At 45.5% G+C, this 12,911-nt stretch overlaps 1 protein-coding gene across 1 annotated transcript; it reads left to right on the top strand.

The window, feature by feature from the left end:
- The first annotated feature begins 228 nt into the window (after positions 1-228).
- On the top strand, positions 229-7,432 carry slc29a4a (solute carrier family 29 member 4a). The gene is made up of 10 exons (XM_068750291.1): positions 229-463; positions 1,294-1,425; positions 1,508-1,621; positions 2,353-2,481; positions 4,130-4,204; positions 4,297-4,565; positions 5,518-5,638; positions 5,728-5,915; positions 6,811-7,051; positions 7,287-7,432. Exons 1-10 carry the CDS (start codon positions 229-231, stop codon positions 7,430-7,432), a joined length of 1,650 nt encoding a protein of 549 aa, XP_068606392.1.
- Positions 7,433-12,911: the final 5,479 nt, after the last annotated feature.

Here is a 12,911-nt window from a genome sequence, read left to right as displayed (position 1 = left end):
TCCGCCTTGACTCCTGTTGTTTTCGCCGAGGCGCTGACGGCTGCGTTTTTTTATTCTGTGCTTCGTCTTACATTTTAATTCTGTTTCTGTTCCTCTGCAGGTCCTCCATCATCTTCCTCTCTTCCAGTGTGTGCTGAGGTGATGCTGTTTAACGTGCACACTCACGTGAGCGTGTAGTTTTGTCGTGCCCAGAGGAGAGCTTAGCGTTCCGATACTTCAGTCGCAGCGATGGGCTCGGTGGGAGCAGAGCGCCGCAGGCCCACGCCGGTCCAGACGCCTGAGGAGAGGGATGTGTGGAGGGATGGAGGACGGGCCGGGTGGAGGGATGGAGGGAGGGAGGCCTGGAGAGATGGAAGAGAGAGCAGCGTGGTGCAGAGCTACAGCTTTGACTCGTACCAGCTGGAAGAGGAGGAGATCACCAGAGACGCCCCAGAGCGAGGCGTCCTGGCGCTGTCCGAGACCGGTGAGGGGCTTCCGTTCTCTTTACTGGTCACAGGTTTTAAAAAGAGGTGGAAGAAGAAGCGATAAAGAGAGCTGGATCTATTTATATTAATGATTTAACCACACAAATAATCAAATACTGAAAAACAACAAAGGAAAGGGTGATGGACACACAGACAGACAAATAGGGAGAGACAGGAAGACAGACAGATTCATATTTACACAGACGTCCAGAGGGACTCACCAGATTAGAAAAATATTTATTACTGTTTTGTATTTGATAAGAAAAATTGTCAAATGGAGTTAAATCAATGTTTGTTTTTGTGCATATTTTCATTGCTACAAGCAAAAAAAAAAAAACAGTGACTCCGAATAAGCAGTGGAATAGTATGCAATAAAACAGGAGGCAAGTCTGTTGACAGAACATTGTCGTGTTGCCTGGTTACGCAAAGGACACTTAAATTAAATCACGAAGGAGCAGGACGCTGAGAGTCCAGCAGAGATTGTCCTCTTTCTCCTTTATCTGTCAGACTCTATAAATAAAAGGAAAAAGACAGCAAGAGGTGGTTGCTGTGGAACCATGAGCGCTTCAAGGAGCTCCGTCCTGTGTGCACCAAAGCCCAGGCCTTAGCTCACATACTTGGGCAGTAAATCCACCATCAGCAGTTCCTCTGATCAATTTTCCACCAACGCAACATCGACAAGGCCCTCTGCTGCCGCCGTCGCTGCTGATTCCTCCATCCTGATGAGCTTTGATGGAGATCGAGTGCGCTCCAAACCGAATTTAGATGTTTGTTTGTTTTTTTCCTGCCATTGTTTAAAATTCTGTAACCTCCCCTCCTCCCGATTCAGACTTTGAGGAGCCGATGCCCGACGACCGTTACCATGGCATCTACTTTGCGATGCTGTTGGCCGGAGTCGGCTTCCTGCTTCCATACAACAGTTTCATCACCGATGTGGATTACCTGCACCACAAGTTTAAAGGTAAAAAAACGCACGCACTTTACAGGACTGCGTGAAGCTTAGACCCACGTGCAGAGCAGCGTAATCCGATCGTGTGTTTCAGGGACGTCCATAGTGTTTGACATGAGCCTGACTTACATCCTGGTGGCTCTGCTGGCCGTCATCCTCAACAATGTCCTGGTGGAGAGACTCAGCATGCACACCAGAATCACCGTGGGTAAGTCAAGCAGCCCCCCCCCCTGTGATTCTAAAAAGAATCTGAGTTTGGGAACTTCTTCTGTTGCTAATTTATTAATGAGCCTCCGGGAAACTCGAGGCTTATCAGGGCAGAATATAAAGAGGAAAATATATTCTGCCAAATGTCTCCTGCGGGTTTTCATAATGTGCTTCAGACAGACTTTGCCAGTTGTTGAATTTAGGATCAACTGCCTTTAAAGAGAGCGCGTGTTCTTGGTCTTCTCCTCTTTTTCCGGCCCTTGCGTCATTCTCGGTTTGGTTTTAAAGCTTTGGCTCCTTTTCAAAGTGAACTCAACGCTAGTCTGAGAGCGGAGAACTTTACATTTGGCTAAAAGAAATGATGATTAAAAAGTTGCGTTTGAAGCTGCCGTGCATCTTCGCTGTGTAAATCATTCTCACTGAGAGATTGGAGACAAACATGGAAACACATTAAAGCTTAGTCTAAACGGTATACAAAACATCTTTTAGGAAAAATGATCTCATCTCTATAGTGTGTCCCCTGAGGGCAATACACACATACACACACACACACACACAGATGTAGGACGCTCCCTCTGTGGCTGAAAATAGCTCCGCTGCATCTTAGAGGAAATGCAGAACTGGTCTCTGGAGTCGGTGAACTGGGAATCGGACGTCAGATCAAAGCGAATCTTTTCAACAGTCTGCCAGATGTTCGTCTCTTTACCGTCCGTGTGTTTCTTGGTCTCCCAGGTTACATCTTCGCTCTCGGGCCGCTGGTCTTCGTCAGCGTGTTTGACGTGTGGCTGACGACGTTCACCATCAGGCAGGCTTACATCATCAACCTCGTGTCCGTGGGCGTTGTGGCTTTCGGGTGTACAGGTACTACTTCTGATAATGCTCGTAGCGTCGGAGAGAAAATAATCCTCATTATATAGATCACATGTGTCAAACTCAAGGCCCGGAGGTCAAATGTGGCCCCCCAAGTCATTTTTTTGTGGCCTACGAGAGCTGTGTGAAGACATTTGTTTTTGTAAAATCTGTCCCACATGTTCTTAACAGCCCACATTTGTTGGTTGTTCTGCAGTTCTGCTCCTCTCAACTGTGACAAAAGAGTTTTGAACAAAGTTAATGCCATAACTTGTGTTGGATGATATTTTTCTTTCTTTAATATTTAATATTATTTACCTGAATAAGTTTGATTATTGATCGATGGAGTAGTGTGGTTTTCTTAACCTGATCAATTGAAATGATTTATTTTATAATAACAGCAATAATATATCCATATATATTTACAACTATACAATTGAATATGCAATGTTTGTAACTTAAGTAGTGAACTGATCAAACGGAAAAAATCAGCAACAAGGCAACAACAATAGCAACACGCTGCAGTCAGGAAATCAATAATCTGCTAGTGGTGACTATTGAAAGTTATTTGAACTTTTTTGTTTTTTCCAGCATGTTGACCCCGGCTACATATGGCGCTCAGGATCAGCACTGGACAGCTCCATAGGATATATATGGAGCTGTCCGGTGTTGATCCTGAAAGTGACGTCTTTTCTGCGGCATTGACTCGGGGAATGTTCTTTATCTTTTCCACTTTGGTTGGTTTTTTTGGTTTGGTTTGTCCATGACAAGAAAAGGTGATGGCTTTTTGGTTTTGCTTTGATTTTGTATCGATTATCTTTGTTTATGCGTTTCTGTGATGATTGCATTTGAATGGAACTTTTCCCACATTATTAGATGTGTTAATGTATTCCCATCACAAACTTTGGTTCATGCTTATGATTTTTCTCATTCACAGTATGGCTTTATCTCTCACAATTTTTAAGTTACAAACTTTTCTAAAAGTGATATCAGAACTGAATATTTTTTATATTTTGAATATTACTGTGGAGGCTAAAAAATAAATAGTTATTTAACAGCATGTTAAGGAGTAGTTACATTTATTTTACATTAAATGACATTACATTTAGTTAAATTTTTTAATTTCCATTTGGCCGTTGGTGGGCAAACATAATGCTAACGTGGCCCTTGGAGAAAATGAGTTTGACGCCCCTGATATAGATCCTGTAACCGTTTGGGAAACCAGCACCGCGAGCCTGGCATAGGGTGACGCCGCACTCACAGCTTTCCACGCCGGGCTCAAGTGGATCGAAATAGCTCTTCTCCATTAAACTTTACCATTACAACCTCTGCACGCACCCAAGTGTGGCCGTTACAGAGAGAACACAGTGAAGTGAGGAGCACTTGCCTGGATTCTCACCGTCCTCAGACGATGAGTCAGAAGCACCTGAGGGGACGATGTACAGAATATGGGCAATTTAACAGCGTCATTAGATCCAGGGAGTGTTGAGGGGTTTTATCTAAAGAGGTCGTATTTATTGTAAGACAGAGACCGACTTGCACTACGTTGTCCTCCGTGTTTGGCGATGGACAAACGGCGATGGCTGGAGCTTCAGGATACATTTTGTCATCACAGTATTTACAGGCGGGCACTGATAACCGCTCATTCGTCCCTCCCCAGTGCAGCAGTCCAGTTTCTATGGTTACATGGGGATGCTGCCAAAGAGGTACACGCAGGGGGTGATGACTGGCGAAAGTAAGTAAGCTCCCACAGACTGCTGGAAATAATTGCATGCACATATTCCCCTTTCTCACTTGGACGCCGCCTTCCTGCCTGTTCCTGTCCAGGTACGGCCGGGGTGATCATCTCGCTGTCTCGCATCTTCACCAAGCTCCTGATCACAGACGAGAGGACGAACACGCTCATCTTCTTCCTCGTCTCCATTAGCATGGAGATGCTCTGCTTCCTGCTTCACCTGCTGGTCCGACGCTCCAGATTCGTCCGCTACTACACCAGCCACAGCCAGGGCAAAGGTCCGGGCAAAGGTCCCGACCCACGCGACAACCAGACTGGATACAGGGTTCACCACGATGTCACTGCAGAGGAAGTAAGATTTGTAAGTTTATGGAACATTTATTGAGCCACAATCATCAGAAATGAGGCATCTACCAAAACAAAGACAAAACCCAAACCACACAGATTCATCTGATTCTGTGGATCATAATGTGACACGATAGATGGCTTCTGTTGGTCGGGCCCAAAACTGTTGAGGCGAAGCGAGGAGAGAGATGGGGGGGGGGGGGGGGGGCAGCCGGCCAAGGGGCTGCAGAAAGAAAAAGAAGGGAGGAGAGAGGCGTGGGCGGAGTAAATTACAGCGCTCACGCCTGAAGACACGGGGAAAAGCATCCTCATTGGGTCGCGTGTGTTCAGAACCGTCACCTGATGACGCGTCTCCTTCATGTACGTGTGTTTCTTTATGTAATCACACACGAGATGATGTGTGAGGGACACCCCTTGTTTGACAGTAGCGTGTGTGTATGTGTGTGTGTGTGTGTGTGTGGGTGGGTGTCTGTGTGTGCTGGCAGCACTCTGTATTATGAATTAATCAAGATGAGTAGTGCCTTCTGGCCCGAAAGGCCCCCCTAATCAACTAATGGATCCGTGTGTGTGTGTGTGTGACGTTCCCAGGATAAGATGTTTGTTTGGGAAGCAGCTTGAGTGAAGGATATGCTTGGATAAAGAGAGATGTGTGTGTCCGCGTGTCTCCCGGGTCTACTAGCAGCGCTATCTGCCGTCTCCGACATCGTTACGTCAACCTGCAGGCGCTCTCAGCGATCTCCTCTAATAAAACGCTGATGTCATGCAGCCAGGAAGCCATTAGCGATGAAGTCCAAACCAGCACGGATACGGATACGGTGGATACGGCTATCGACAGAGTAATGGCTACCCTAACCCTTCTTTCGGCTATTTTCCTTCTTGTTTTGACGAAAAGAATGTCCACCGTTGCCCTTTTGTCTCTCCCGTGTGCTTCTCAAATTAAAACGTGGACTTCCTGTCTGTCTCTCCAGGGAAATGGAGGGACAGGGCCAGCTTCCACAGAGGAAGGCCCTGAGGAGGTTGCGGGTGGGATGTATGTGAGATTTGATGCCCCGAAAGCCAAGATAAGGAAAACCTGGCCCGGTGTTCGCGGTACTTTCTGTTTTAATAGTGTGATTCATGTGTAATTACACTCTGATCTTTAAAAGTGATGTCATTCTGAGTGCGTCGTCTCCACCCAGACATGATCCTGCACCGTTACGTGGTGTCCCGTGTGATCTGGACCTACATGCTGTCCATAGCGGTGACCTACAGCATCACCCTGTGTCTGTTCCCCGGCCTGGAGTCAGAGATACGAAACCACACCCTGGGAGAATGGCTCCCCATCCTCATCATGGCCACCTTCAACATGTCCGACTTTGTGGGCAAGGTGAGACGCAGGCTATTTAAAACCGTAGAGGAGGTTGAGAAATGTGCAGGTGATCTAAATATCATAATGAAAACTACGTTTTTACATTATATTATTATAAGTGAGAGTGTTCTTCATTTATAGTCATAAATGGGTTGTTTTGTGTTCCATAATAATGTTAATTTATGTAAAATAGCACCATTCAGTATAAAAAAAATACTGCATTATAATCCAATAGCAATAGTAGGTCCTGGCAGTCTTAGATGACCCCCCCTTCCATTTCACACTTCCAGAGATTGCAGGATTTATGTTCACATCAGGGTTCTTGGCACCACAGGAGCAGGAAAGTCTTTAATACCAGCGTTGACCTTGTGAATTTATTAAAGGAGACACTTCATTTATTCGACCTAAGAGTCAGGATGAAAAAAAAAAAAGATGGGTTTATTTTTGGAGCTGAAATGCTTTATCGGAATATTCCGAAGTGAAACCTTATCTGCTATCCTGAAGTCATGTTTTTGACTTTGAATGGAGAAAAGAGTCGCCTGAGTAGAAACTGTTTGGATTTGATGCTTTGACTTTGTGCTCATGGCAAATTTTGCAATTTTCTGAAATGAGGGTGGAGGAAGATAAAAAAAGAGAAATTACACCGACTATGGGAAAGGGACATAAAGGTAGCTAGGAGATTTTAAAAAGCTGTTATAAGAAAGAAAGAGCAAGAAATAAAGTGGGAAGAGATTCCTGTAGCATTCCATCTCATCGTTGTGTCCCTGTAATCTACCGTAGACAGATAGACAACCAGGGGTTCAGAGATTACTGCAGATTATTGTCTAATGTTCAGAACATCTAATGTAACTTTAATCTCATATCCTGGGTTTACCTCCCGGCGTCACTCCAACCCTTCCTGCTCCTGTCTCAGATCCTGGCCGCGCTGCCGTACGACTGGTCCGGAGGCCGCCTGCTCCTCTTCTCCTGCCTGAGGGTGGTGTTCATTCCTCTGTTTGTCATGTGCGTCTACCCGGCCAGCGCTCCCACCCTGTCGCACCCGGCCTGGCCCTGCCTCTTCTCCCTCCTAATGGGAGTCACCAACGGGTACTTCGGGTCTGTGCCGATGATCCAGGCTGCAGGCAGGGTGCCGCCCGAGCAGCGGGAGCTGGCAGGTGAGCGTCGGGGGGGGGGATATTAAGAGAACAAGGTCAGCGATGTAGCGGGAGAAAACGTTTAAGGAAGAATGATCAGCAAGAAACAGATCTGAAAATAAATCAAGGGGGAGGTCACTTCACTTCTCTCTGTGGCGCTTTGGGAATATTTAAATTGACCCGAATGCTGCTCCATCTGCACTGCTAGCTGTTAGCTTTGCCCCGCTAGCTGTGTCTCTGCTCTGTGTGTCTGCAGGCAACACCATGACCGTCTCCTACATGACAGGCCTGATGGTGGGCTCCACGGTGGCCTACGCTGCTTACAGTTTCACCGCCCCAGGGTCAGGAACGGCCCTCCCCACGCTCAACACACACACACAGTCCAACGGCACGGGGTATTGAATGTCCACACACACACACACACACACACGCATACGGAAACATGCACACATGAGATGCTAACAAAAAGAAGAAGAAGAAGAAGAAGAAGGAAACCCCTGTCAAGAACTCTGCGTAAATGTTTGTCCTCTGAGACGGACGCGTCTAACAAAAGAGGAAGAAGAAGAAATAGAACAGCTTTCTCCATCCTATCGCCGTCCAGCCTGCGGGTCCAGCGGACCTCATCTCGGTTCTGGGGCGATGAACCCCCCCCCCAGAAGCGAGGAGCTGGCGCTGAGAGGAACTTTGATGGTGTCATTGTGAAATTTGTCATCTGCATGTGTGTGAGAGAGAGACCAGGACGGCCCTGACGTTTGTCTCGTGTTAAGTCATGTGACGTTTCGCTGCCGGGGATGAAGGAGGTCGAACTGAAACACTGTATTTCACCGTTTATCTGAACTGTTGCGGTTCAAGGATGAGTTCAGTGTGACAAATGTTCTTGATGTAATCTCCTATGATAAAAAATAAAATAAAAATAGGACTGAGCTCGCTTCCCGAGAGTTCCAGGCAGGAAGATTTCATTCAGGTAATCGGCAACATTTAACAACATTTAATCAGAATGAACTTTAGCAGAAACGAGAGACACGAGGTGTGGCTTTCAAAAGTGAAAGATGGAAACAGCCTTTTACGGTTTATTCCCCCACCGGGGGGACTTTCAATCTCAGTCTGAGTTGCTCAGTCTGAGTCACGCAAACACTGACCTCTTTAAAACAAACAGGAGAAAACCCTTCATTTAAACTGCATTTTATCGCTTCCCTCAGTGTCTAAAATCAGTCCGCCATGTCGCTTCCTGTTTCTATTATTTAAACAGCCATGAGGATGTCTTCACGGACCGCCAGACTGCACACTGTGACCTGAAAGGATTGCTTGCATACAGACACCACACTGTATAAATGTACATATCTGTTGTAGCATAATATATTTTACAGATCATATTTGTGTGTGTGTGGGGGGGGTCTTAATGAGCCTTTATGAAGTGTAGGAATTAGAGTGTGAAAGCTAAATCTGCTTTGCCTGATGTCTGATGATGGGAATATTTCAACGCTAACTATGTATCAGCTGAATAAACCTGCCTGGTGATGAGTGGGTCAGTCATTTCCCACTCAACGCAACGAAATCAGATCTGGAGGTTGATTAGGATTGGTTGAACTCTGTCTATTTAGTCCTCAATGAATAGTTACAAACACGATTTATACTTCAAAGTCGATCCATGGCTTAGACCTCCATTAATGAAACTTCTCCAGCAGAGGGCGACGCAGCTCAAAGAATATCTCAAAAGCTGCAGATGTAAATAGATAATATTATAGTCGAGTGTTTGCACCACCGATTAGAGACTGCGTCTCAGTTGAGCATATTTGTGTCAGAGAACTCGAAATAATGAATTGTGTATTTTCTTCTATTTGAGTATTGCATGTGTGTGTGTGTGTGTGTGCGCGCTAATTTTGGATATGGCTGCAGGGAAAGGAAGTCTCTGGAGTGTGACAGAGCAACTGATCATTAGTCATTCTGCCCCACATTCTGCAGAGAAGAGGAGGAGGAGATAGAGGAGGTGGAAATGGAGTAGAATGGTTAAAAAAAAGGTCTATTCTCCACTCCGGCTGTGTTTGAGTTCTAATCCCGCTGCAGCTCAAAGGTCAAAGGTTGCTCCTCGGATAGACAATAATACCTGAAACAAGACGCTCCCTTTATGTGTCTGCTTGTGCTCCGAATCGGTTTCTCGTGATGTTTCGGGTGACGCAGGATTTCACTCATGATCTGACATTGCTTTATGTGGGGAAGTTCCTCTTCTTCTTTACCGAGAACAATATGAAGACTCTGATGACACTTTTGGAAATGACATAAGACTCTTCGACTTGCTTCTCACTTCTATGCAATGTGTGTGTGTTTGAGTGTTTTAGAAGGCGTGATTGGCTGATAAGAGAGGCACCCAAAATAAATAGATCCAGTTTGACATAATAACAGATAATAACTTGATTAATTGTGGAAAGCAATATTTTCTCTGCAATTTCTGGAGAAATTAGGACGTTTCGATACAAGCGCAATAAGATATTTAAAACATATGCAGCACGAGGCCGTCTGCGGGTGATCGTACTCTGTTTGCATCTTTATTCTAACAGTTGCTGGTATTGTAAGAATATTGAATGAATCATGTGTTTCTCGGCCTTGATGAGCCTCTGCAGAGCTTCCCGTCATGTCTGATAACTACCGGGGACAGCTTGTATATTAAGCAGCAATTTGAGGCAAAGCCCAGGGGGAAGACATCCACAGAGCAAATTACGGCACACTGGGCCTCGGCAGCCGGGCAGGCATGGGTTAATGTGGAGAGATGTTTAAACTATTGTCCTCCTTGTCCGGAGGAGCTGCATTCAATGGGCACCACCTTCTTTTCACAGCTACAGTGGGAGTTCATTCACACTGTCATTCCCGTTGAATACGCTCAACAGCCGCTGTGTGTGTGAGTGTGTGGGTGTGTGTGTGGGTGTGTGTGTGTGTGCGTGTGTGTGAGTGAGTGAGGGGGGAGAGAGAGAGAGAGAGGAAGGTAAACATGCCTGAAATTCAAAGACTGTGATGTTTCTTTCATTATGTTGTCAGCATGAATAATAGATAGCTAATTGATATGCAGCACATCACTCACACACACACACACACACTCACCCACACAAACTCACACTCACACTCACACACACACACACGAGGGCTCACGCTCTGATCTAATATTTGTGAGGCTCAGTTGTCATTTCACCTTCAAATTTATCACAAGAGGAAAAAGAGCAGGAGACACTGCAGAGACAAGAGGAACAGAGGAAAAGGGACACACACACACACACACACACACAGCATATATTTTTGGAGAAGGCCGTGAGATGACGTACTCTGATCGGGATGGATTGTGTGAGCACAAAAGAGTGATGGACAGATGGAGGAGGGAAGCGACAGGAAGCAGACGCAGCACGGCGATGCAGAGAACTCCCCTTTTGTCGTGTTGACAAACCCGATTAGAAAGTGAAGCCGTGCTCAGGAAGTCGGAGGAGACTCCGGCATGAAGAACAACACGTTCAAACCGCTGTGCGTCTGAACGCCCCCTCACCCAGATGCCTGTCTCCTGGGAAACCAGTGCCTAGAAGAGAGAGAGAGAGGTGGAGGGAGTCAGCACACACACACACACACACACACACACACACACACCCCAGCCTTCTCCAGCAGAACCTCAACCAATAGGACGCCTCTGTTCATGTGACACTGTCCAATAAGAAACCTGCATGCTGACACTCCCACACGAGGGTGTGTAGGGCGACGCTGAACTGGGTTTGAGGGAGTGTGTGTGACTGTGGTGTAGTGTGTGTGTGTGCGTGTGTGTGTGTGTGCGTGCACGCTCCCTGCAGGCTCTGATGTTCTGCTGATGTGTCGTCCTTTGAGGGGAACTGAGAGACGACTGAACTCCTGACTGCTGCTCTCGCCATGAAACAGGAACACACACTCAGTGCATGTCAGCACAGATTTAATTACACGTGGACAATCAGGAATTCAAATCCAACCGCCCGCGCACACACACACACACACACACGCACACAGACCTCTGCCAGCTCTTTGAGGGCAGAGTCATGAATGGTCAGCAGTGGAAAGTGTGTCTCTCGTGGTCTGCAGCTCGGCAGAGGAAGCTGAACTTTCCTCCATTTTATCACAGCAGCTTCATTACCGAGCTGCCAAAATGGAGGCCTGATGGAATCCTCTGATGATTAAAGGGGCAGTCCACACAAACCGGGAGCAGACACACAAGCAAAGGGGGAAAGCTCCAATAAGCCAGAGTGCTGCTTGTTCTCGCTGCAGTGAAAACGGCAGGTGAGACGATGGACCGGTCGCTTGGATGGAAAGTTTGACACGTGCTCAAATCCGCACGTCAAACTATGAATCTGTGGCCGCGAGCAGCCCGTTGGCTTTAGCTTAGCACGAATGCTGTCTGTTCAAAATGTAACAAGATCCATTTATTGGCGACGATTTGTTCAATTTCTACAAAAAACGCAATCATGAAAATGTTATTTTGTTGTAAATAAAGTAAATTCCTGCAGTCTCCACTGGTTGCCTGGCAACAGCAACCAGCAAAATAGAATTGTATGCACGCCAACATATTTTACCTTCTGTCCTCAGATCTGTGGTAATTAGTCAGCTTTAGCAGCAGACGTTTCATTTTCTATTTTTCTGTCCTATAGCTTATGCTAACCTACGCTAACTAACTTCTGCTGCTTGAGCCTCATTTATTACTCAAAATAAAAGTAGATTTTGGTATGTACAGTCTCCTGTCTGTACTCAGTTTACAGATAAAATTGTTGGGTTTATAATTCAAGTTCGAGACGGTCAACATCTGAAGATTATTTTTATTTTTTTCTGACTGACTCATTCTTCACATCTTCAAGTATTTACTGGCTCCACAGAGCAGCAGTGATACTAGACATGTAATTACAGACATGTAATTACATGTAATTACAACCGCCTCTACCCTCGCCATTTACGTTGTCCTGTAAATTTGACTCTTTTACACAAATACAATTCTAGATTCAATCTGGTATCACTTGGCCCTGGAGTGCAGTGTGTGAACATGTCATTTCAGATTAAATAAAATTCATTATGACTGAAGTGAATTAAAAAGCTGTAAAAGAAGGGAAAAAAGTGTTTCAGTGCCTCAAAGAGAACACGAATGGTGAGATATCAGAAATTAAACATTAAAAAGGTGCCCAGAGACTCACAGAACACTTTGTGTACAGTTCCATCTGTTTATTGATTAGCTAGAAAATATTGAGTTACTAAAACAATTGAAAAGAAACACTGATAAACGTGGTTGCGGTCTGTAAAAAATGAAGAAAACAAAAACAGCTCCTTACACATACAGTATAGGGTGACAGAATATATATCTGGTTTCAGATTCATCTCTAAAATGTATTCTTTTTTGCAGTTTTTTACAAGATTACACATGTACAAAGTATATTCTGATAGATTTTTCTCCCCTCGATATTGAAGGATCATTTACAAAACTCCATTTTCAAAATAATCTTTTTTTTTTTCTGTAACAGGACGACACTGAAGGAACAGCAGACGAAGAACCAGCCTCCAGTCCACCTCTCTCTCTCTCTCCCATTCTCCCTTTAGCTCTCTCTCGCACTCTCCGTTCTCTCTCTAGCAGCTAGCTCCCAGTGCCAGTCAGCAGTATTGCTTGAGAGGCGTGGACGATTGTTCAGAGAGGGGAAGTAAAAAAAAATAATGACGGAAATATGCAAAAGAACCGAAACACATTAATCACAAGCAAAAACTGTGCTAAAATACACAAAGGCAGGCTCTTAAAACATGAGGCAAATGAAAATGAAGGCAAAGAAGGAAATAAGAGTGTGTGTGTGTGTGTGTGTGTGTGTGTGTGTGTGTGCGTGTGCGTGTTGGACCCTGTTTGAAGGCC

This window comes from Brachionichthys hirsutus, chromosome 16 (genome assembly GCF_040956055.1).
Source record: "Brachionichthys hirsutus isolate HB-005 chromosome 16, CSIRO-AGI_Bhir_v1, whole genome shotgun sequence".
Lineage (NCBI taxonomy): Eukaryota > Metazoa > Chordata > Actinopteri > Lophiiformes > Brachionichthyidae > Brachionichthys > Brachionichthys hirsutus.
Note: the sequence above shows the minus strand (reverse complement) of the source record. Positions and strands in the feature narration are given on the sequence as shown.

Coding starts and splice junctions, on each gene's coding strand:
- slc29a4a (XM_068750291.1), top strand. CDS start 229: ATGGGCTCGGTGGGAGCAGAGCGCCGCAGGCCCACGCCGGTCCAGACG. Junction 1,622..2,352: donor GCACACCAGAATCACCGTGG/GTAAGTCAAGCA, acceptor TTGGTCTCCCAG/GTTACATCTTCGCTCTCGGG. Junction 4,205..4,296: donor GGGGGTGATGACTGGCGAAA/GTAAGTAAGCTC, acceptor GTTCCTGTCCAG/GTACGGCCGGGGTGATCATC.